The following is a 26,246-nucleotide window of genomic DNA, read 5'->3' as shown; positions in this document are numbered from 1 at the left end:
TAGCATTAAGCATTTCAATTGGGAAAATTTGGCTTCAAATGAGTCACTGATCACATGCGAGCAATTTCTATAAGTATGGGATTCTTGACTTTTAGCTATTTTTGTAACTTATGCTAGCCTTTTACGCAGTCATAATCCAGCTTCTAGGACTTTTAGCTATTTTTCTTTATTTACATTATTAATTTTTGTGCTATAGGCGAACTTGACTTCTAAACCTTCAGAAGACTCTTACAATTTAAAAAGATGAGTAAAAAATAAATATCAATGGTCTACTAAAAACAGATGCGGCACTTATCGAAATATCGATATATAATTAAACAATGTCGGAGAGTTTAAAGTTAAGAATGAGAAAAGTTTTAGGTTGGGACATAAACAAAAATTACAATAAATACTTGAGGTTAGTTTGTCTGGACATGAAATTAAAGCAAAATCATACATTGAATCAAGGTTAAGAAGTTTTCAAAAGTTCCACAATGTTGTGCATGAAATGATGTATGGAAGGTAGTAGCGATTTTGGTTGGGACTAAAAAAAAAAAAATATTACAGTTGAGAAAATCATATGTGACGAATATCTTAAGGTAATTTATTTTATTATTAAAATGTTTTATTTTTATTTCCTTTTGTTTAGTTGGTAATATAAATTTTTTTAATAGACTCATAAAAATGCAGAATAATTTAGATACAAGTCATTGTCTTACTATGAGGAATTTTCTATTATCTTTGGTGGAGATCGTGTATCTGGGAAAGATGCTCAAGTTCCTACAGATATTGTGGAAGAATTAGACAAAGTTACAGATGAAAATGATAGTGAAAATATAGGTGTTGATGGGGATTCTGCTTCATATGCCCAAGATTTCATGTTTAGATCAAATAAAGAGAGTTCTACGCCAAAAAGAGAAAGTGCAAAAGCACTAAAGATTTATCTCGAGTTATTAGAGAAACGACAGTCATTCTTGGGGAAGAACTTAACAAGGCAAGTAACCGATTGAGTAAAGTATTGGAATAGAATGAAAGCACTGAAAAAGAATGAAAGTCAATGAGATTTTAACAAAGTTACCTAGCCTTAGCATGTTGGAGCGATATAAAGCGACAAGAAAAATTAATTGTAATCGTGAGACTAGATATATATTTTTTTCACCGTACCAAATGATGAGAAAAAAACTTAGGTGAAAGTATTATTGAGTGGAGAGATTTGAGGGGTAGACCTAAAAGTTTTGTGGTCATTTGATTAAACTTGTAATTTTCTGGATAGGTTAAACTTTGTTTTTTAATACAATAGTATCTCAAGTTTCCACATAAAGTTTCTTAAAGCTGTTATAACTGAGTATTGCTTGATTGTCTTTTATAATTTCTCTTGTATTTTAATTTGAGAAAATTCGGGTGAATGCAGATTTGTCATATGGTATATTTTTTGGGGTCATGATAATAGGCATTATGATGGATGTAATAAGATCTAAAAATGCTAGTAAATTTTAATTTAACTCACTTGGTTTGATCCGAATAGGATGACTAATTTGATACGGGTTAATTTTATTTGATTTAGTAAAATTTAATTTGATTTAGTTTAATTTGATTTTGTTAATTTCAATTAAATTTAGTTTGGTTGATGGAAACCGCATCTTCCATCTCCCACATGGACGGTCAGATCTCCGTTGATTTCTTCGAAACCGCATCTTCCATCCTCCCATTCTCTCATCATCCCCTTTCCACTATCCATCCGCTCTTCATTCTATTTATAGCCTCATCCTCTCCGCAGTCTCCATCCACCCCTCCTCGCTCGTTTCGTTGCCGCCCCTCGTTGTCTCGATGGCGAAAGATCCCGTTCGAGTTCTCGTAACTGGCGCTGCAGGTATCGTACTCGATTTCCAACTGGGCGTTGTTGGTTTTAATTATCTGTCATTGATCCTAGATCTGTTGTTTGCATGGGTTTCGATGTGGGATCTCGTTACTGAGGATAGGTTCGTTTAATTTTTCGTCCGAGTAATTGTTTGATCTGTTTGGATATGTCAATCCGATGTGTTCTAGGTTTCCGATGTCGAATCTGATTCTGGATATGGATTTTTGATCTTCTTTGTTCCCTGACTGCATTGGCGATCTTGGGAATATACGTCAGATTTTGTGCACGACTAAGATGATTTGGGTTTTATAGTGATCAGAGAATTTTTTCTGTTGGATCGATTCTGGTGGTTTTGTTATTTATTAAACCGTAATTGATCGATGATTATCTGAATTGCGCAAGATGGCTAGATCAGGCCATATTGAATGATGGCTCGGTATTCTATTCCCTCTTTTAGACGTTTGTTCCTGAGTGCCATTGACTTAGGTGTTCTCTTGTGAAGGGTTTTAGGAGAAAAAATAAAAAATTTGTCGACTGTATTACTTTTGCCTAGATATGTAGCATTCAATCGATCATGTGGGATTAGAAAAAAAGATATTGGGGTTCTCCTTGTCATCCTTATCTCACATGGGATATCATCGTTGGAAGAAATGGATCACTTGCAATTCCTTCACTTACATGCAAATAGATTTGCATATCAATATGTCTCTGTACATATTGCATTGCAGAAATTCCTAAAAAATATTACATGAGTATATTGTAACTCTCTGATTGTTTTTTGTTTGACTAAGTTGACCTTCCTAGGTTGGCTTCTCAATTAACTGTAAATCCTATTATGCACTTGCAAAGCAATCATCTGTGTGAGATGATTTTTTTTTCCTCAAAAAAGAGCATTTTTAGTAGTCTTTTTTTTTCACATGCTTATATGATTTGTTTGCCTTGCATACATGTTTTAATACTCAAATGTCATTATGTATATACTTTGAAAGAATACTCCTCTTTATTTATTAATTAATATTTTGCAAATTGGAAAATTTTCTTCTGGCTTGACCTTGCTTGCACCTATATTGCTCTCTGTCGTATTTGATCTAGATTACCTGTGTTCATTACCTAGCATCTAGATGGTCATCTCTCATGGTGGCCAAGAGAATGATCAAAATTGATCCTTTATACCATCTTCCCTGGCATCAGAAAAGGTTGTATGGAAAATAAATAACTCTTCTGTACCTGCAGGTCAAATTGGATATGCCCTCGTACCGATGATTGCCAGGGGAGTGATGCTTGGCCCAGACCAGCCTGTTATCTTGCACATGCTCGACATTCCACCTGCTGCAGAAGCTCTAAATGGAGTCAAGATGGAGCTGGTTGATGCAGCATTTCCTCTTCTGAAGGGTATTGAATAAATCTTCTCTGTTCATTGTTTATAGTCTCAGTGTATCCTTGTTGCTGGCAGTTGTTTTGTTAAAATATTCTTGTAACTATTATTAGGTGTTGTTGCCTCAACTGATGTTGTGGAGGCTTGCACTGGAGTCAATATAGCTGTTATGGTTGGCGGTTTTCCAAGGAAAGAAGGTATGGAGAGAAAGGACGTGATGTCAAAAAATGTCTCCATCTATAATTCTCAAGCTTCAGCATTAGAAGCACATGCTGCTCCCAATTGCAAGGTATGCTTTAGTATAAACCATGTTCAATTTCAGCTTGTGGGATTCAATTAAAATACTTCAGCTTCATATTTAAATAATGGTACAAATATGACACAAATGCTTGATGCTTTCTTTTTCTCAAATTTAAGTCTTCATTCGATGCTTGTAGGTGCTCGTTGTTGCCAATCCTGCAAATACTAATGCTCTTATACTGAAAGAGTTTGCTCCATCCATTCCAGCAAAGAATATTACTTGTTTGACAAGGCTAGATCACAACAGGGCTCTAGGACAGATTTCTGAACGATTAAACATTCAAGTTAGTGATGTCAAGAATGTCATCATTTGGGGAAATCATTCTTCTACCCAGTATCCTGACGTAAGTCACGCTTCTGTTAAGACACCAAGTGGAGAAAAACCTGTTCGTGAGCTTGTTTCTGACGATGAGTGGTATGAAAGATTGTCTAACTTCATTTTTGTAATTCAGGAGTACTGTATATTATTTACACTTTCCAAGTTTGACCTAATTATAATCACTATGCTCTGGTTTTCAGGCTTAGGGGAGAATTTATCACAACTGTTCAACAACGCGGTGCAGCCATCATCAAAGCAAGAAAGCTGTCTAGTGCTTTATCCGCTGCCAGTTCTGCTTGTGATCACATTCGCGATTGGGTTCTTGGAACCCCTGAGGTTATTTTTCTATACCTTCTCTATATAAAATCCTTCCTACTTGGTTAACATCCTTCCATTTTCTCACCCTTGTGGCAGGGAACATGGGTTTCCATGGGAGTTTATTCTGATGGTTCATACAATGTACCAGCTGGGCTGATTTATTCTTTCCCTGTCACGTGCAAAGCTGGCGAGTGGACCATTGTTCAAGGTGTGTAATTCTTGGAGTACATTCCATTTAATTATTTCCTTTACATGAATGCATGATTGACTAAGGTGAGAAAATAACCTTTTGAAATGAGTTTGACTATGTGATTTTAGCAGGCTATGTGATTTAAGTAAAAATTAATTGATTTTTTTGTTTTAATTATTATGTTGTTAACAGACCATTTTCTTTTACCTCCCTCTTTTCTTTTTCCCCCAATGAAACAGTGGAAACGGAAAGTCTCCTTGTATCTTCCCCCCAATGAACAACATTTATGAAAACATTTTCTCATCCTTTACCTACAAATTGTATACCCCAGCTCGCTTCTTTCCCTATCTATTTCCTTCGCTCATGGGAAGCACTCTCTACTTACAAGTTACTTGGATATTATATTGTTATTTTAGAAATAATATAAAACCTTTTAAATATCAAAAATGAACTACACATATCATATATATAGCTTCTAAATGAGTTTGTTTATTAGTTCTTTACATGATTTGTTAATGAGTTAAGCTTGTTTATTTGATATTTCTTTCCAGATTAAGCGAGCATAAAATGTGCTCTTACCACACCGAGTATTGAGTTTGTTCACAAACAATTTTTTTTCTGAGTTTTGCCTTAAAATATCTGGAATTTCTCTACATCTTGCGTGTGCATATGCATGAATACACGAAGGAAGAAAACTAGCGATATGCTCTTTTCTGAGTTCGTGCACAATTCATTTACAATAATAATGGATAGAGATCAATGAGCAGATCATGAGTATGTTTAGAACTCTTGTTCATGGTTTTAACAATGACAGATACCGATGATATAAACCGAAGAGATAACTGGAGTCGATCATCTTTCTCATTTGGCTGTTTTACAATCATTTAAGTTCATGATTTTTCTTCTTGTTTCTGTAATTATTATCTTGAAATGTTTGATTCTAGTATTACAAAAAGAGGCTAAAAAAGTGATAATTTGTGATTGATCCATCTACTTGGTATCCTGTCAGGGCTCTCAATCGACGAGTTCTCAAGGAAGAAGTTGGATGCAACTGCTGCGGAATTGTCGGAAGAGAAGGCCCTTGCATATTCATGCCTTTCTTAACTTATGGATGAGCCATCCGTAGTTGCGAGTGAAGTGCTTCAATTTTTTTAAAATAAATTTACTTGACCGGCTGTTGGAAATTTAACTCCGCAATGTTTATGATGTACAACTGCTGTGCATCGGTTAAGCACAGTTTGAGCGTGATCGGAAATCCCTAAAAATATTCTTTCGAGACGATTGGCTTCAACATAGCAATCGGCAGACGGGCATTTCTCTTCTCAAGTTCGAGCATTATTGTCTTTTTCACAATAATTGTTATGCAACTGATTTGCTGAAGAAGCATTTCAAAGCACTCAAGTCTAAGTAAGCTGTGTAAGTCTAGCGAGCTGACTCGACCAACTTGTGGTTGAATTGGATGCGACTCGAAAGTCTGGACTGGCTTATAATAAGATGGTTGAGGGAGTTAATAATGGGGCCGTAGAATAGATGATAATAGGTGGTTTACAGGACTTAATCCGTGTGATGTGTGCCTTCGAACCGACTAAGTTAAGTTATGGAGGTGGCCTGTCTGGCTACAGACAATGCTTCTATCGGCTGTAAAAGTAAATTCGGAAGCTTATGCGGCTCCTCCATTAGTTGTCAACACATTCTAAAATTTTCTTTCTGCTAAATATAAACGTCCTATGATATGCTATAGTTGAAAATTGAATCATGGTGCTGGGTCAGTCTACCAAACGTTTTCGTTGTATCATTGCCTGCTGCTGATTTTATTAAAAGTTTGTTCAAATTTATTTAAAGTATATTTATAATTTAACTAAAACACTAAATGTGATAAATAAAATATTTTGTTCTCAATTTTGATACATATTATTAATTTTGGATATAAAACTAAAAAAATAATGTCACAATCATATCTCATACAAGGTAGATCCGTTATCTTAGCGGTCCCCCTAGTGCCGGTCCCACGGATATGGAGAGAGGTTCATACAGATATACACAGATAAAATCATATCTCATAGAAGATGATGAATAAGCTATTCATCAACATCAGTTTCCTTAATTTATTTTTTTAATATATATATATATATATATATATATAAAAAATGAATATCATGTCTCAAAATTATTCAAAAGCCCTCGTTTAAAACAAAGATAAGGTGAGGAATAATTGTCCTCCCGATAGGACGGGCGTCCAATTAAAGATCATAATTTTTTTCGAACCAATCGAAGAATTCAAATGGAGAATATGAAGGGACATTTTGGATCTGATTAAATGAGAAGTAGTGTTTTATTTATTTTTTTAATTATATTTGTTTTTTAGTACGATGTTAATCTTAATATATATTTTTTTAAAGGATGATTGTTGAATGGAATAAAAAAATATTAATATAAAAGATATCACATCCTCTGATAAATATGAGTATTGATATCACGGATGATAAATATGAGTATTGATATCACGGATGATGTGAAGCTTCCAAGTCAGGTCAAAATCGAGGGCTGATGGACGTGGCAATTAAAGTTAAGGAGAGATCAACTCTCGAAGTCAGCACAATCGATCGTCATGGCCAAGAGTTCATCTAATCTGACCGATAGACCGATCAGACACCTATTCGCTCAATGTGGATGAGTAACTAAAGACGAGTCAGCACTCTCTAGAACCAGAACTTCTTTGCCACTTGAGGATAGCACCATTAACTAGCTCAGTTTAATAGTCCAGCCGATTGAAACTACGGTCCGAAGGAACAGAATGGATACTCGGTCAGATCAAACTCTTTGGCTAAAACAAATAGGCCCAATGGGGGTGAGTCCCCAACAACATTCAGTTGGATCGATTGGCTTGTCCTCATAAGTGTTTGTCGATCGGGTCATGGGAGGTACTCAATCAGCTTATCATATGAGCATATTATGAGCCCCCCAACTCAATAACCTCATATTCCTTTTTGACGTTTTATGTCAAGGAGGACAGAATATTCTGAATGCAAGTTGTAAAGCTTCCTCTCTGTCAACGTAAAAATTACATGTCCATTTTAGGAAATATCTCAAAGTATCTTTATAGTCGGCCCTTTTTGAAAAAAACGCTTTGAAATTTATGCACAGACAAACAGTCACTATAAAAAAGGATTTTTTTTTTTTTATCTATAGGCATATGTACGCTCACATTACACGAGGCTACATAATTTTACACATGCACGTTCATTGTCTTCTACCGATCACTGACTTAAGCGTCGGAGGATTTATATCGGGACTCCTTCCCTGACCCAGTCGCTAATGCTTCTTTTGATACACAGGAATTCTTCGGAGCTATCTTTAGACAATTAGGAGTATTCATTTGATCAATACCAAAGTCATCATTTTCAGCCAACTATATTCTCCGTTTTCATATATGATTAGATATGAAAGTTTAAAATCCGGTAAAGATGGATATAATAAATGAGAATTAAGATAAAATATGGAATCTAATTCAAATCTGATCCATTAATAAAGATTTGAATCTATCGTATGATTCATTTATACTTTTTCATATTTATTTTAATGGTAAGTAAAAAACTTTCATAAATCCGAATGGGTCACTTTCAAAATTAGAATATTAGAATAGTTGTATATGTGGATTAAAAAAAAATATGAACTAATCAATAATCAATAATCAATAATCAAAATCAAATAGGCCCATCGAAGATTTCACACAGCAGATGCACTTAAACAATAGCAATTTTTTTTCTTTTAAAAAATTATTAATTTCCTTGTCTTCTTGGGCCTTTTTCATGTAAAACTGTCGTACCGATAGGATGAGCCGTATAATTCAGAGTACATTGCTTTGAATTACTGAATTTTTATCAGATAATTACGGCTGAGTTTGAAGCTATTTTACCAAAATATTTTGTCTCCTATAACAGTATGAGAGTTAAATAAAATGATTTCATTAAATCCTTTTGTTCAAAAATATTTCATTTTAAAATCTAATAAATAATATTATAATAGCACAGCATTAAAATAATATTTTGAATAATTAAATTATTCAGTTGATTCAAATTAATAATATTGATATTTTACGATATATATATATATATATATATATATATATATATATATATATATATATATATATATATATATATCAGGAGTCCTAATTATCCTAAAATCCCAATCGAAATTTTACCCAAAGTCCCTATGTCAGATTATCCTATTCTTTATAGGCAAAAGTTTAAAATAAATTATATATTTTGTTAAATTTAACATCATTTTAAAAAAAAAATCTAATATATTTTACATTTAATTGAGTATGATACTTAGGTTGAATCAATTTGATCAATTAATTTAACTTAAGTCAATCAATTGATCAGGCGGAAAAAGAATTATACTCGATTGAATAGAAAATATAATAAATTTTCTTTAAATAATACAAAATTTAGGAGAAATTATACCTTCTTTTAAATTTGTTATACTTATAAACAATGAAAATTTTTGTTGCCTCGCAATAAACCCAGCCGATCAATTGTTAATTGACTCTCGATTGATTGAAATTGCTCAATCGATTGATAGATTGGGCAACTCTAATCGATTGTGGACAATTAATTGGACAATCTTGATCGAGCAATCAATCGGCTAGGATTGCTACGAGAGAATAGAACCCTCATTTTTTATAAGTATAACAAGTCCAAAAGGATATATAATTACTCTTAAATTCAGCATATTTAAATTAGAACAAAATCAATTGGTCAGACATAATACCAACCGGATATAATCTCAGTAATTAATTCGATCCTATAAAAATTTCACAATCAAATTAAATTAAAAAAACGCTTACAGCGAAATCCATCTGTTTAATATTTTTAAATCAAATTTCGTTCAGAAAAAATTATTTATTAATTTATTAAAATTAAGACTTATTTGAGAGTTGATTTATAAATTATGCAAGATACAAATAATGACCGTAGTAACTAGACCCTAAAACCTTGTATATCAAAATCTCATTAACATACTGTTTGGCATTTAATTGCCTCCGGAGCTAGATATAGCAGTCAAACCCTTCAAATAATTAATTAAACATCTAAAATTTGAATCAGTGAGACATAAACCTAAAAAAAGTATCGCTTGGATGAATATGCATAAGCAGTTCTTGATATATCCTAACAACCAATTAAAAAACTTTCATGGGATCCATTTAAAGAATTGGATATACAGGTTATAAAAAAAATTGATCTTAATAAGAGCATCAAACCCTAACTCATTCTTTCAAAAGGTTGGACGCAAAAAAGTGGCTTTTATAGTGAGAAGCAATCTCTTGATCACGAATATCATGCAAGATCATCCGTGTCGACGAAACAAACTAACCCAAAATTAAGGTGCAAATGAATCCAATAATATAAAAATATTGATATTTAAGTTTAAAAATATATATAGTATTCAAATTCGATTAGAAAAAAAAAATAATTTTAACTCGAGCTAAATAAAATTTGAACTTGAATTCATTTGAATTGTTCGAATTTTAATTTGAGCATAATCAAACTATAATTTAAAATGACGTAAATTCGAAACCAGTTATTATTATTCAGGGACTTAACTTGAACATATTTAAATTAAAATTATGTAAATATAATCAGAGTTCAATTCGAGTTCAAATCGCAGTGTTTTGTGAACAATCAAATAAAATATTATGAATTCAGATTTAATTAAAAAAATTATTAAACATGTTTAAGTTCGATTGGAATTTAATAATTTTAAATACTAACAACCCCAGCTGCTACAATACTAAACAAGCTCTCTCTCTCACATGTCCCAGAGACTACAATCAAGCAAAGCTGGTATTCGAGGAGATAGGAGCAAGGAACTGAGGAAGAAACTGATAAATAGCTTCCTCACAAAATCAAATTATATTCGCATTAATCTCCAAAGCAAATTTCGTCAATTAGAATCATATAAAAATGTTAAAATCCCTATCGCAATAATCTAAGAAGCCGAATTACTTAATCAGCTCCGACCAAAGGATCTACAAACTCCACTCTTATGCTGCTATATCGTGTTAACCAATAAATTATGCAGATTGGTTGGCAAAGGAGAGCTTCCTTAGAGATTGTTTTGTAGTTACTTTTCATAGCCTAACTGATACGGACATACTGTCTATATCCGATATGTTCCAGGGCAACAGGGCGTGCCATGTGGTTCCATCTCAAGCTAGCCCAATTACCTTACTGAGTCACTATTATCCGAGTTGCACTTGGTCGAGCTGAGTCGAGCTAAGCCAAGTTGCCAACTTAATTATCGAGCTGATCTGAGTTGATTACTTAGTGAAATGATCATGAGTTGCCGACCTACTGATAGCCAAACTGCTTGAGAGTACCTAAGAACCCGAGAGCACTCCGGGATCCAAATCTGACAAACTGAGGACTCGAGAGCTCAAATTCAAATACGTGTGGATCTTTATGCAGACTGAGACTTACAATAAAGGATAGTTACGAAAGGGTGCACTCTTTGATGAGGTGGGTCCTTCCGGGAGAGCACCATCCCTCACACCTCTTCTCTCCATATATAAGAGAGATGATGTTGTTCTCTATGATCTATCTGATTTGCTTTACTTCAAAAGAAAAAAAAAATTATCACTTCTTCTCTTTATTATACTATTTAAGGCATTATGATGACTTAAACATACCTCATCCGAATAACTCCCGGCAAACCCTTTAGCTATTGTTATTCTTCGCAAAATTGACTATGTCACGAGGAGAAACTTCAAGGTCATCACTCCCTAATGCAAGGTGAATTTCTATCATCATGTCAATGGTGTGAGTAGATTTCTTCTGCATCACTAATGATAGACTAGAAATCACTCCTAATTTATTGAGTAGGGTAAATGAACCTTCTAATTTATTGTTACTCATTTCTTATGAATAAAGAACCCGTACACTAAATATGACTAAATTATTTTCAAAGTGTTGTCAGATTTTTCAAAGTTAGATTAATTCGATTCCGTTAGTAAATATTAAATTAATTTTTAATTAATTTACTTAATTTATAAATCGAATTAATTAAATATTCATCCCCTTATCAGCAGTACCTCCTCTCTCTATCTCTCTCCTCCCCACCTCCCCCTCTCTCATCCACGTAGGATCTATAAAGAGAGGTGAGGCACTGCAACATCGAATCAACCGTAGAAGCAACGTGTAGTAACTTGGTTTCTAGGAGGAACTAAAGAAAAAGGAAATAAATGAATAAACTTTTTTCACCAAGCTACTGAGAAGCAACTCAGTCTTTGGCACGAACGTAAAACAAAAGCAAAAAGGAGTATATGAAGAGAAACCAAAAGCAAGGAATATAGGAATTACTTATTTCTACAAGAGACCAAAACCGGCTGAGTCTACGGGTTCTGGCTCAACCACAACCAAAGACATTTAGCATCTGTACACATTTATCAGAACTCCAAACAGAGACTGTCAGAGGCAGCACATATCATTGAGAATACGTAGAATCCACAAGGATACCAGTTCAGCATCTGTAGAATAAGATTTTTTACAAACAAAGGACAATATTTACTATTTCCAATTCATTAACCGGAATTCTATCAAAACTTTTTATCTTTAACATTTGTCAGATTAAGCTGTCATATCTATTAGCAGATATACGACAAAACAGGAAGGAGTGAAGATACCTGAAAAGAATTTTATTGCTGATATTTATGCATGTCATTTCTCCATTAAGCTTGATTGTTGTCCGAGGCAGATTTATTGGGTTGTCGATATCTAAAGTAGACAAACTGGACGACAATCTGTGACGGTTAAAGATCACAAATAATCAAAACTAGAAAAAAATAGCTTCGATCATATCTCCCAAACAAATACTAAGGAAAAAACAAGGAAACATCCGCATGACTAAAGGATATGAAAGCATCCAGTATGGCACATCCTCCAGCATCAACTAACCATGGAAGATTAGGCTTGATTGCAGACCAAGCTAAACTTTTCACGAGGATACTGCAAGAACAGAAGCAAATCATAACCACAGAAAAAAAAAAACAAAAACCCAATATATCTTCAGGTTTTTAGTACTACATTTGTAGAGTTAGGAGAGAAACAAATGATTTTATTGTTCTTTTTTTTGTTTTTGTTGTAAGAAGCACTTATAGGACTCGTGATAAAACAGGAACCTAGAACTACCAGTGTGGGAGTAAACCCACTATACCTAATGCTTAATAGTTCTTTTACTTTTAACACTTACGTTAACAAAGGATGTAACCAAGGATCCCTTTGAGCTTATATTAACACACAACCAACATTATCTTTGACCTCAAATCAAATGCATCTGAAGAGAGGATAAAGAGAGAAAATACAGTAATACACGGATGAAAGAATATCTCAGGATCTAATCTCTAGAGTGGGATTCTCCCTAGGTTGGCATACAACATCACACAGTACCTTGAGGAACAAGAAAAAAGAAATAGCACAACAAAACCATTTGTTAGTCTTAATAAAAGGAAAAGAAGATGTTTTCTAGTTGAAGTCTTCATTGAAGTTTAGACAGCACAAATACAGTAAACAAACCAAACAAAACAAAACAAAAATTTGTCAAACGAAGAAAGGGAGAAGAAGAGGTGGTCAAATGCTGATGAGGTGCAGAGGAAATAGGAAGAAATTTCCTGTTGCCCTTATTAGAGAGTTGGAAGATTTATAACAAAGAGAGATTGGTCTGAGGTATCCTCGAGAGGAGGATGCCTAAAGGAGAAGTCAACCATATCCCATCCCCAAGTCTTGCTTGTTCCCAAACTAGTGCAAGAGACTGATAGCAGAGAGCAGCAAGGTCACCAATTGTGCTAGGGTGAAGGGAAAGGAGATGCAGGCAAGCTCAGATGATGAATCTCCCTAGACTAGTAGAACCATGTGGCAAGAAAAACCAGCCATGGGCCATGGGAGGATCTAACAAATGGATGACCTTGGCCTGCTCATCCATGGAGGAGCTGCTTTGCTAGCAGCCACAAAACAATCTAGAGGTTTGATCTTAGCTCTAGTTACAGAAGTCACAAGAACACAGACATTGTCAATCCAGCTATTACCTAGCGCTGAAGCCAATCCAATTGCAGTCCCATGCACAGTGATCTGGAGGTACTGTGTGACGCAAAACAAGGAAGAGAGATAAAATAGGCTTTCGTGGTGACACAAGCATGATGGCAATTGAAAACATGAGATCAGGTAGTGAGTCGAGGAAAAGGCAGTGCTTAATGGTGAGAATTTTGGGAGGTGGTCGTACAATGATTTCCATGTATGAGAGCAATGCATACTAGTTGTATGGAAGTGGTTAAGGTGTCCCCTCAGGGCGGTGCGGTGGTTAAGGCATGGGGTGTTGCCACATGAGGTCTTGGGGTCAAAACTCGGTGTGTCCGAGCATGCCTCCCCCTCATGCCTTGCCACCTGTAGTAATGGCTAGTAGTCACCCGTGATTTACCTCATCTGTATTGGCCTAGGGACGGGTTGGCGGGGGCTAGCGGATCGCCTTTTGCCACATGGAAGTGGTTTAGGTGGTCGTCAGAATTCAAGTGTGATGTAGATGAGCAAATTTTTAGTGGATGGAGTTTGATTAGAGCTCATGGCATGGGATTGGGTAAGGGGAGGCTTTGCTGCAGGAAGGATTTCTAATGAGAAGTAAAGGAAAATAGATGGATGAGGGCAGCTGTCACCACCCTTAGCAATTACATCTTCAGAAAACCTTACATTTTGTTTGTTGATGAGAATCTTGTGGATAAAAATTATTTTAGTACATTTAGTTTATTGATGAGAAAACACTTGCATAGGACCAAGCCCACTTCACCAAATATTTAGATTCAACGAGACTTATGCATATGTTACTAAAACATTCAATAAGGGAATCATACCTTCCCACATAAGTTATATTTCCAACCAATGCAAATATAAACATCAACGGATTGAGACCCTGCATCAAGAGAAAACCCAAATAAAATCCCAAGGACATGAGTATATGTAACATAAAGAATAACCGAGTGATCCAAGCATTTGAAGGAATATTGACACCCAGCACTTATGGTGGTTTATTAGGTTGCAAACACGTGCATGTCTGAGTAAAACTTGCCTGGACATTGCCCCTTCTAATCTGCAGGGTACAACAACGAGTCAGAAAATTCATGTTGATGACAAGAATGTAGCTAAATTTCACCATCTCTCCTAACTCCTACTCCCTAGTTCTTTTACTATGAGATAAAGGCAAAAGGAAAGATTGCAGAATACTTCAAAAAAATATGCATGCAACTCTCACATTTAAGCAAATCTGAGGAAGCCTTCCCCCCACGTAAATAGCTGCCATCATCCAACCTAGCAAGGTGCCTGCTCCACTAGCTTCATTACCTTGAAGTTCATTCTATGACAAGTCTTATAGCTAATGATCAATTCATCCAGTAGTAATCTTTAAGAACTAAAAGACTTCAAATGCATGTGGGAATGAGAAACATCAGTCCATTAATAGTTATCTATCTACTAATTAAGAATTACCTGTAACAACTTGCGGCCAACTTGTACAACCATCCCATGTGGTTCAGTATTATCATGGAAGCAAAGATGGTAAACACAAATGCAAATCAAAAGACCAGTTGAAGGTACCTGAATATGAAGAATGATTTGGTGAATGGAACTTGTACTCTCAGGCTGTACAAAACAAGGTTCTCAAGCAGCTCTTTTATGCTTACCAAAGAAAGCATATTTTTAGTACTAAATTTGGTTGGAGCAGACTGAGATGAAAGTAAAGGTTCTGTTGCTGCAAACTGCTGATCATGATGGCCATCATTGAGGTGATGTGATCTTCCATCCTCATGGGAATATGCCAACCAAGTGCCAAAAATAGGCACAGGGCTCTTTGATAAAGATCGAGCTGACCTGGCATCATTAGAGTGGTAACCTTCTAAAACTAATAAAACATGGAGCAACTAGTAGTGCATAGAGTACACACCAACACATGCAACAAAAATTAGGGGATTCATAATAGATCTGAAAAAATAAGCACCATAACTTGAAGATTTGAATTTTAGCAAAGTTAATTATCTAATAATCTCTGTGTTGTCGCCTGTTCAAATAATGCAAACCCACAAGCTCCAAATTCAACTATGACAAGATTCCTTGTACTGAATAAAAATCAACTGCGAGATTTTTCTGCCACATGAAACGGAGAATGACAATTAAAAATCAATTCTAATTTTTTTGGCAAGTGAAAGGACAACGACACAGCTTGAAACATAAGGTATCCATCTAGCTATTTACTTTGATGAACAGTTTATCACATACTACACTGCTGAAATTCAATAGAGTATCTATAAGAAAAGATTTTGCAGAGTTGTTGACTTGATCTGAAATTACATTTATGAATGAAAATTCTATACCTCATATATTATCGGCTTAACTCAATCATTCTAACCCATCAGAAGTTCTTAATAGGACATCAGGTTATTTGTGTATAACTGATTTAGTTAACCAAACTAAGGTTTGTCACACAAATAAATATGAAACACAAGAAATAGTTGACTTACTGTCATAGTAGAAATTGTTTTGAAGTAATGACTTACAAACTCCATAGTTCAAAGGATAGTCTGTCAATGAGAAAAGCTTCGTATAAGAAAAAAGATAGAAGATAAGGAACTTACACAAAATAGAAGTTTCTTCCATTGGAATCACTAGGACTTGATGGTCCAGTAACAGGAATTGGTGAACTTTGTGTGTTACTCTCCTCAGAAAGACTTGCAGTATTTCCTTTGTAACCACCAACATTGCTTTTCTTTGCATCGCCTAAAAGGTTTTCATTTTCCTGACAAAAATTTTGGGTCTGCAATTAAGCTAAATATGTAAATTTTTAGTTCTCAAAATGAATCACACTATATCCTCAATGTTTAATTAGGAGGTTTGTTTGTATTTGAGTTAGCAACCATTCATGATTGTGGCTAATTAAGAATTAATGGACTGAGGTAGATCCAATTGATTTAAAATTGAACCAATAAGTATGGGGCTGGGCTGTTTGATTTGTTTGCTGTTCAACTTGAGGTTTGTTTGGCTCCTTATGGTTGTAGTTAGGTGGGAATCAAAGTGAGTTTGTTTTGATCTTAATCAAAATAAATTCTAATAGGAGCCAGATTAGCTATAATTGAGCTGAACAGAAGGTGAATCAAGTTGGTTCTAGTTTGGTTTGGTGGAGAATTGGGTTTTAAAATGGTTAACAGGTGGAGACCTAGCCGACTCCTATTCCTATTGTGCCCAAGTCCCATCCCCTCATTTTTTTTTCGGCCTTGCAAATTCTCTTTCCAGCAGTGACTTCTCTTCTCCTTCATGACTCGCAAACCAACTCCTCCCCACAAGCTCCAGCATTATCCTTCCTCATCAAAAGCAAGCAGAACAGTTGGATGATGTATCCTATCTTCTGCTAACGCTAATGTTCCTTTCCTTTGGCAACCGAGTGACTTACCCTGACCCTGACCTGAGCCCCAGCAGGAAGACAAGAAACCCTAAGTGCTCAGTCTAGCAGCAGATGAACTCCCCTTCTCAACAGTGAGGAGAATGTTTCTTCTTCTTGACTTGTGAGCAGGGTTCTGCTTGTCTTACCCCTCATACATGAACAAACAGCAGGAATATCCTCCCTCCTGGAACATGAACAGACCAACCTGAGTCGGAGTTCCACTTCCCAATTTGGAACAACAGTCATGTTGCCAACTTACAAGTGTTTATGCTATAAATGATGTTGCTTTCTTGATTTTTCCTTAGTTGTGTCCATTGATTCAGAGATCTCAATGGTGTTTGTCTGGGAAGTTTGATGTGGTTCCTTACTAAAGGTTGTTACAATGACTAACCTTTAGAGTTGATTTGCACAGTGTCACTCATTGGTGGTAGTTAAGTCCCAGTGCTAATGCCTCGTCCATATTAACCCCAGACCCATTAAGATTTTTTCCAGTATTTGATAAATTCAATTTACAAATGCTTAATCAGTGCTTCATCATTAGAGATTGATATAATGGTATGATCAGTACTCATACTATCATGTCACATTAGACATCCAAATGGTGAGAGACATGGGTGGTTAGGGTATGAAGAGTGTCTTCCATGCATGCTAAGACTTATTTGAGGAGCTTTTAGGCAAATGATTACAAAAGTGGCCTCCGTGCATTGATGACATGGCATGTGGGGTTTATGGTATTGGTCGATACCTGCCTTAAGACCACATGAAGTTTTATGGATGTATAGAAATTAGGTAATACCTGATTAGAGATTGCACAAATTGAGATATCATAGACTTGTTGCAATTAAAGTTGCTAATACCTATTTCATAAGAACGTTATGTGTATCATTGTGAGATACTATGTGCCTAAGATTATTAGAACCACTAACATCTACTGGGAGATCATGTTTTGGCCTACCATTTACCCTACCAACTTTAGCGAGAGACCACAAAGTTCCAATATTCACCAAAGTGACCCCTTGGGCTAATAGTCTTAGCTTTGTGCTAAAGCGAACCCTTTAAGATGATTTTAGGTGATTCACCCAACTTAATTGTGTCACGCATGAGTTTACACTTGAGAGTTTAGATGGGTGTTAGAATAGAGTTTAGCACATCTTAGATATAGATAGGCATGAGGTATTTTTGGGTTTTATTCTTTTACCTTTCTTCCTTATATTATCATGTAATCCTTTTACCTTTCTTGCTTATATTATCATATTGTTATATTCCAACTAGCATTTTTGGTAATCAATCCTTTGCCAAAGTTTCAAGAAATATTGGCGTTTATGCAATTAATTGTATATGTATCACTCTGACATTATTGTAGCAAGTTGCAGTAGCTAAGAATGACAAAGCAATATTTATCACCATGTAGATTGAGACCTCAGGCAAGGTTTATCAGACCAAGTTTCTTAATCATCTTGATCTAACTTTGTTCGGTGTTATTCAAGGACAGACTATGATATTAGATAAAACTAAGCATAAAAATATGGAAGCATCCTACACAAACTCAAAATTTATCAAATTACTATCCTATTTGATGGATGTTTGAACAGCAGGTTGATGTCTTACCTTACTGGATATAATATTTTTGTTGGATTTATGCCTCCGATCAGTATGGCCATAGTATATAGTCTGTCCTGTCAAAATCACTGTGGTAGCTGTGTACAGCTGGAATGCCAATTAATCAGCAATATAAGCAATATGAAATGGATATTCTAAAAAAAAAGTTGGTAATCTCACCAATGCCACGTAGAACTGCGTTGGCAACTGTAAGAACAAGAGTAAAGTTAAGCCATTCTGAAAACCTACAAACTTCCATCAAATTTTAAATGACATTATATATGGTAAGAAGTAACTATGAGTAAATGCTAACCTAGTTGTCAAAATTGTGATCCTACCCTCAACGCCTTATCATCCTAAAAACTAAATTTGCCTAGATAACCATATTCTAATTAGTAAGACCATAATTAAGTTAGGATCTTATGTTTACTCATTGTTCCTATGGATGATCTTGATCTTTGTAACATTGACTTAATAGTATTTACACTAACTAACGCTTGAAATTAAACCGGAATTAATATTTGTTCATACCAATACTATGATATTGTCAAAATTTTGAATTGAGCTCTTTTTAACTTCCAAATACAAGGATCTTTTTTAACCCCTGATCCACCACCTTGCTAGTCAGACCAAAATCTAAGTTCATGATATGGTCGGCTTTTCCATGAACCAAAATCTAAGAACTCTGCGCCCACATTGAAACTAGATGCCACATGTCAGTAAACAAGAAGGTTAACCCTGTGAGCGGGGGCACAATCATGTAGAAGGTGAAGGCTACGGGAAACCTTTTGTCATAGTTTGCATGATGATATTTAGATAAATAATGTTTTAGCTTGTGATGTTTGTGCTTCTAATCTGTTTGGAAGGATAATAGAACAAGGACTCAAAAGACATTGAACCAACAGCATATGGATGCTGAAGAGCTTGGTCCATAGAAGAGGCGTTAGGGTAAAATAATTGGAGCAGCAGTAACCATTTTGTTTAGACTTTAGACTATGCATAACATAGAAATAGAGAAAAATAGAAGGATAGAGACGGACATAAGAAGAATTAAACATTTATTCGATTGAAAGTTATACCAGTTTAAAAAGGCGCATGGAAGTGGTTTGCAATCAAGTCACCATTATTTTTATGCATATACTTTATGCAACCGCATACTAAAAAATTGAGTTTTAACTGAGATGAAGGTCAATTAATATGAAATTCATAAGAATGATTTAAAATGTTGGCACACAATTGACTTGAAAATACAATCAAATCCAAGATTCCAACACTTTTCTTTTGACCGATAGCATTTTTTAAGGAATCTCTTTATATTTCCTTTTAATGATTATTTGTGATTCAATTAAATTAAATCTTGATAAAGGAAAAGGCTTTTTCACATTTAGCCTATTCTTTTTTTTTATAAAGGTAAATTGTATTAAGAAGTTGTCATGATCTTACATGGGTAGAACTCAAAAATCTAAAAACATACGTTTGAACCTTTGTGACACATTTAGCCTATTCTTAAAGATATGACCTAGGGTTGAACTTTAAAAAGCAGCATCATATACGGAGGTCGATTTAGAGAACATACTAATGTTTATGCATATGACTATAAGCGAAGCACTGCATATAGGGCAAATAATTTGAATTGATTATAAGGTGAGATTTTATCAAATACTGGCTCGTAATTAAAGCCCCAGAGTCTAGACAAACAGATTTTCTAACAAAGGCCTGAATTTAATACTAAACAAAAATGAACAAGGTATAACTCCCTAAAAATAATACTTAAAAGTTGCATAAATATGGTAAAATAGACTTACAGTAGCAGGTTCCAGAATGCAGCCAATGAGGTTAAGCAGATCCCTGCAAAAACATAAATCCCTGATAAACCTACAAGGAAGAAAATATGACAGGGCATTGCAAAAATTCTAGTGCCTATATTCCAAATGACACAATGATGACAAAGCCATGACAAAAATTGGCCATGCTGCACAACAGTTGAAATCATAATATTGGCTGTGCTTCAACATGTTTAACCCTTTATTTACATTTTGTAAGCCAAGATGGCATCTACAGAACATACTGCTGTAACAATACCAAACTGTCAATTATGAAGGGCCTAACCTTTAGCAGTGCTTAGTATTGAATTAAACAGACAAATTAGGAAACTACTAATTTGTTCTTTTAGTCAAAATTGTGGGTTTTCTCTAATTTGAAATGCAGAAGGATTCCTTAAAAGAAGGAAAATGATCCTCTGTTTTTTTGGCCCACAACTTCTTTTCGTAAAACAGTTGTTCATCATTTGAGAGACAGGTTATATGCACATAAGTTGAGTTCCATATAATTTTGGTACAATACTTGTAAAACTGAGTAGCACAATTTTTTGTTCTTTCAGGTGTAAATTATCATGGTAAATACATATCCTTATCCCACTAGATCGGATTAATCCAAACACAAAGAAATGCTACATCAGTAGCAATCCCATAACAAGTGATACTCCTATATGCTTGACTGCAGTAAGCATGAAAAACAAGAGCCAGTAAAGCTAAACGGGAACCAATCTCTCTCTCTCACACACACACAGCCCCAAAAAAAAGTATCCAGGATTGATAAATTTTGATAAAAAAAAAATTGCCCATCTTCAAGTTTGCTGAATTGATAACAAATAAAAAGAATTAAATATGCATGATATATAAGTAAATTAGATATTGCACTGAAAAGGAAGTAAATCAACAAGTATCCTTACCCAACTGGATTGCACAAATCCAAACATTACGAAATGCTACAATAGCGGCAACCCCAATACACAAGTGAATTGAGAATGGAAAATAAGACCAGGTGAAGTTAAAAGTGATAAAATCTCAAACATGAGAGAGGGCACACCAAAATTTTTTCCAGTTTTGAGAAAGTGCAAATAAAACATTTGTATAATGCTGAGTTTGCTAACTGGATACAAAAAAAAAAAGAATATGCATGAAGTAAATCAGATATTGTACTGAAAATAAAAAGTACATTAGAAGTAAATAACATATTACACTGAAAAGGGGAAGGAAAAGAAAACTTTACCCAACAACCCATGTCATCAGGAATGCGACTGAAAGACCTTTAGTAGATTTTTCACGGAAATTTGTAAGGATTTGAGGAACCTCTGCAACTCCCCAACTGATGATACTGACAGTTCCAAGAAATATAGCTACACCATCTTTTGCACTGCAAAGACAATACTTCAAATAAATTCTAGCCCAATCTGAGCAGTGCTGACTTGAACAAGCGGGTCGAGAAGATGCTTTAGAATGAGCCATTGCAAGCAAATATCCAACCTAGAGAATTCCAAAAACAATTATTTCAGATTATCCATTAGTCAAAGTGTCACACCTCAAATAAGCTCTTCTTCGTTGTGCATAGTTTCAAAGGCGTGCTAGGTGCTGATTGTTGGAAAATGTTACAGAGACACTAGATAGTGCTCGCAACATATCTTCATATAGTATCATCAATAGGCAGAAATGATAATAACACAATCATAATAAAAGAAACGTCACAATATGAATCCTAAGAACTATAAGTAGAATGAATAAATAAACAAATCTATAACAAGTTATTTCATATAAAATAAAAAATGAACGATAGTAAATAAACAACAAAGTGAAAGAAATTAAAACATTGCACAAAACTTCAATTCTAATAGTAGTGATATCCATGAGCAACAATAGCAATAGTATGCTTGACGACTCACCTTAAGGTAATCTAAGGATGAATATAAGAATTGTAACATTAAAAGGAGAGCCTCCCATAAGATAACAAAGAACAAGGATTGGCAAAAATAAAATAAATAAGATAAATGCATTACACTCTCTTAAGTTTATCCATCATTACATCAGTATTAAACTCTAGCATGAATCTATATGCCAACGTCTAAGTAGAGAAACTATACAATCAAAAGGGTATGCAACCCATATCGACCCAGTAAAGTCACTTCAGCCATTTGGCCAAAATATCTCTCTCTCCCTAAGCATGATAAATAGATACAATATACATACGTGCAAAGGAATCTAAGATAAATAGATATAACATGCATAAGGAATCCAAATTAGAATTAATTAAAAATGCTAGGTAAAGAACAAAAAGGCTAAAAAGAGTTTCCAGGTTACAGTTTCAACCAAAATTTACCCAACACACTATAATTGGGTCAATATGGGACTTAACATCCCGATTGAATTAACTATATAATACTCAACTTACTTTTGATCCTAAACATCATTAAACACCTTACAACCTTTAATTCTAAACATAGTACAAGGATTCATAATATCACTTCATTCACTTTGTAAGACGGTATCAATCTTCTAGCACATATGCACAATTCAATCCCTATGCTTAAACAAATACATCCCCAAGGTCACACCATCTTAACCGGTCAAACTTGCCTTAATTGAACTTTCATCATTGTATTAACATCATCCTGACGTTACAATCTCTAGTGGATCGTATTGATTAAATGAATTGGACAAGTCAAGCTTACTCGTAACAACTAAAGCTTAACACCAAGCTCACCTCAAAACTCAACATAAGTCTTTCTCTGTCTCTTCGATGTCCAAGTCTCCGTGATAGGTGCAACACGCTGTACATTAAGTAAATAGGTGTAGTTACCTTACCACAACACATTGTACCATTAACTCGCTTCACTCCAAATTCAAGTACGAGTCCTGACCTATGATGTTAGGACCCGCTTCATCCTGACGCTAAAGAGGATGTGCGCGACCCACCCATGACCTATACTCGAATCTAACGTAAAGCTTCCCCACTAAAACTTTATCCATGCAATGGGTACAAGGTGTTGGTGCAGCGGGACCCACAGGAAAAGGAAGATTTGGGTGGGTGGGGGGGAGGGAATGGCTGTCGAAAATAAAAACTCATTTCTCAATCCTTTGAATAGATTAGACTAGCAAAGTAATAATAATAACCTTGACGATTAAGAAAAGTAAGAGGACAAGACTATTTACTTGGTTACAACCTAGGTGGTTGTTAATCCAAGGCGTTGAAGAAAGCTCCATTAGAATTCTCCTTTGTTACAGGCGGAGAAGCCTCTTACAGAAGTTGACAGCTCAAAAGAAAGACTAGGAAAGTGTACAATACTTGTTGTTCAAGTTGTTGAATATTTCCTAGCTCCAGGGGCCTTTTTATAGCTCTTGCAAAATCCTATCCGTGGGTGGAAGTCGCCTTCAAAAGGGTTCAAGGCGCCTTCAAGTGGATAAAGTTTTATCCACAACTCAACGACAACAAACGGTTACTTTAGGCTAGTATTGTTCACTGAAGGCGCCTTCAAGTGCCTTTGAAGGCACCCTCGTACTGTTCATGGAATGCGCCTTCGACAATGTTCGTCCAAAAATGGTTAGCATCCCTTGTCAACCATTTTTGCTCTGCTCGTTTGGGTGATGCTCCGGCTGTCCAGAATTGAGCTCACCCGAACCCAACTCCAGCCTTTTCCTCGAGCAGCCTTCCTCCTATCTTCTCGTCCCTCGGACCGCCACGCACGTCCTTCTCATCCGCTGGTGTACCCTTCCGCAGCATCTCGTCCTTCGGATACACTGAGCCCGTCGACTCCCTTCTCGTGTCATCCTTCTCGCTAGCTACGTCTTCTCCTCGACTTCTTGTGTTCCTAAGCTCCTGCACACTTAGACATAAGGATCAAACACAACAGGACCTAACTGAACTTGGTTGACCACATCAAAACTATCCCAGAGTATCTACACAAGGTTCACAAAACACGGCCATGACACCCTGCAATCTCATATAGCTACCATAAGCACAGTTTCTCTACTGTGTTGACGACTTGATACAAGATAGTAATACTCTAATCATATTCTCTGATAGCCATTGCCTACACTTGGAACCCAAATCACCCTTCAAGCGGGAGGAAAGGATCCTACCTAGGAGCCTGTTGACACCAAAACACTACTCAAAGTAGGCGCTGGCAGCTAGCAAATTTCAATAAACATTGCTTCTGGATTCAAAAAAAACAAGTGTTTTAGGGAATTACAATGAGAATGATAGATCACAATTAAATTATGAACCCCTTGGAAAAGATGCTACCCATACGCCTGAGCAGGTGGGATCCTATGGTCTCGTCTGCCCTCGTCCGCTCCTGGACCAAGGGCAGTGATAGGTGGATTTAATGGCCCCCATCTGTTTAGCAGGTGGGGGCCCATTGAATTCTACCTATCACTGCAATGGACCAGGGCACTGATTCGCTAAATGCGGACCAGAGGATCCCTGCTCAAGCCTGAGAGGCTTGACACCAAATTACTACTAAAATTGGGCACTGACAGCTAGCAAAATTAATTGCTTCTCCATTCAAATGTAGTTTACCAAGACGTGAATTGAACAACAAGAGGAAAAACAAATCCCTTGTAGTCAGAGCTCTCCTCCTAAAGTCGCAGTGCTACTTGAAGAAAATAGAAGAATTATGATAGAAACCTGCATTCTATGTCATAGGAAATTAAATAAAAGGGAATGATACACTTACTGCTCGCGGACTTTGCAAGGTGGGAAGGCAGCTTTCGGGCCAGCTTCCCCGCCGAGAATCATTGAGGGTGAGGAGGAAGAAAAACTGTAACGGGAAGGGCGGTTCGAGAGCCGATGAGGTGCTTATAGAAATTTTGTTTTGTTTTTATTAGCGATTAACGAGTATAGTTAATCGAGAAGAGAATAACATAAAGATTATTTTAATTTATTTTTTCGAGTTGCTGAGACCAAATTATTAACAAAGTTTATAAAAACAAAACAACAAAGTATCCAACTATCCCAACCTTTTAAACGATAAAACAAGTTTCTCTATGTTCTTTCATATGCCCTTTAGAAGAATAAAAAAAAAACTAAGAAAAGGCAACGCAAATGCCGAATTCGCTATCGATCAAAGATCAAGAACATGCACAATGAAGAACCATAACAATACTATCTGCAAAGTTATCGCCCAGAACTTTCAGTGTCAGGATAACAAATACATTTCAGCCAACGATCGAGAAAACACAAGCACAAAGGGATCAAGACTACCTGGCGTTGCTATCCAAATGTCGAGAATCGTACTAAAAAAACTTCCAATCCAACGGCCTTAGAGATAGAGAAGAAGCTCCGGACCGAGGTTTCCGCAAGGGTTTTCTCGATTGATTTGGAATGGAGAAGATCGTGAAAGTGGATCTTAGCAGAGGGCGATGACACGCAGAGGATAGGAGATGAATCGAGAAGCGACGAGATTTAGAATATTGCAACGGATTGGGAGGAAGAAGAGGTGGAGGTGGCGATTACCTGCACAGGTGTAGTCGTGTCCACCGCCTGCCATCCTCGAACATGACATGTGGCCATCGAATTTGAATTCGAAATAATATGTATCACTAGTTATAAAAATTAAAAAAATATGTATATGTATATAATTAAATTAAATTGATTTTGTGAATTTAAATTAATTTGGATTAATAAAACTACCATAGTGTTCTAAAATGATTTAAATCAAAAAAAAAATATGGGATTGATCTATCCTAAATAATTTAAATAAATCGAGTTAAAATTTTATCAATGTATTTTAAGATGGGTCTAAGCAGATCAATTAGCTTAGGCCCACGATCCATGCAGATCGATCTAGAGTGGGCTTGGGTTGACACGTGAGTTGAAAAAAAATCTTCTAAAATAAAAAAAATTAATAGCCTCGTCGGCTTGAGCTATCTATGTATCTATGTTAGGACTCGTGCGGTCAGCAAGAGAGGAGTGGATTTCTTATAAATTTAAAATGGGCATTTCTCCATCTTTCAAACAAGATTAGTAACACAATTAACTTAAAGTAATTTAACAACTA

At 35.6% G+C, this 26,246-nt stretch overlaps 2 protein-coding genes across 5 annotated transcripts; one reads left to right on the top strand and one right to left on the bottom strand.

Moving 5' to 3' along the window:
- Positions 1 to 1,714: 1,714 nt before the first annotated feature.
- On the top strand, positions 1,715 to 5,665 carry LOC122047045 (malate dehydrogenase-like). The gene is made up of 7 exons (XM_042608076.1): positions 1,715 to 1,849; positions 3,071 to 3,229; positions 3,326 to 3,501; positions 3,650 to 3,927; positions 4,032 to 4,167; positions 4,246 to 4,357; positions 5,349 to 5,665. Exons 1-7 carry the CDS (start codon positions 1,807 to 1,809, stop codon positions 5,441 to 5,443), a joined length of 999 nt encoding a protein of 332 aa, XP_042464010.1. The 5' UTR covers positions 1,715 to 1,806; the 3' UTR covers positions 5,444 to 5,665.
- Positions 5,666 to 11,667: 6,002 nt separating this feature from the next.
- On the bottom strand, positions 11,668 to 25,754 carry LOC122047044. Of its 4 annotated transcripts, none has more exons than XM_042608074.1 (14): positions 25,703 to 25,754; positions 21,467 to 21,610; positions 20,221 to 20,263; positions 18,596 to 18,622; positions 18,425 to 18,523; positions 16,014 to 16,192; positions 15,066 to 15,252; positions 14,872 to 14,979; positions 14,639 to 14,740; positions 14,456 to 14,476; positions 14,241 to 14,299; positions 12,258 to 12,348; positions 12,027 to 12,143; positions 11,668 to 11,870 (listed from the first exon to the last, which is right to left on the bottom strand). In XM_042608074.1, the coding sequence occupies exons 1-13, from the start codon at positions 25,744 to 25,746 to the stop codon at positions 12,072 to 12,074; spliced, it is 1,176 nt and encodes a 391-aa protein (XP_042464008.1). In that variant the 5' UTR covers positions 25,747 to 25,754; the 3' UTR covers positions 11,668 to 11,870; positions 12,027 to 12,071. The 4 variants fall into 4 exon arrangements, with proteins under 4 accessions (XP_042464008.1, XP_042464009.1, XP_042464006.1 ...); XM_042608075.1 differs by lacking the exon at positions 25,703 to 25,754 and adding an exon at positions 25,451 to 25,689; XM_042608072.1 differs by lacking the exon at positions 25,703 to 25,754 and adding an exon at positions 25,451 to 25,687 and having other exon boundaries at positions 21,467 to 21,720.
- Positions 25,755 to 26,246: the final 492 nt, after the last annotated feature.

The sequence above is a fragment of the Zingiber officinale genome, chromosome 2B, assembly GCF_018446385.1.
Source record: "Zingiber officinale cultivar Zhangliang chromosome 2B, Zo_v1.1, whole genome shotgun sequence".
NCBI lineage: Eukaryota > Viridiplantae > Streptophyta > Magnoliopsida > Zingiberales > Zingiberaceae > Zingiber > Zingiber officinale.
Note: the sequence above shows the minus strand (reverse complement) of the source record. Positions and strands in the feature narration are given on the sequence as shown.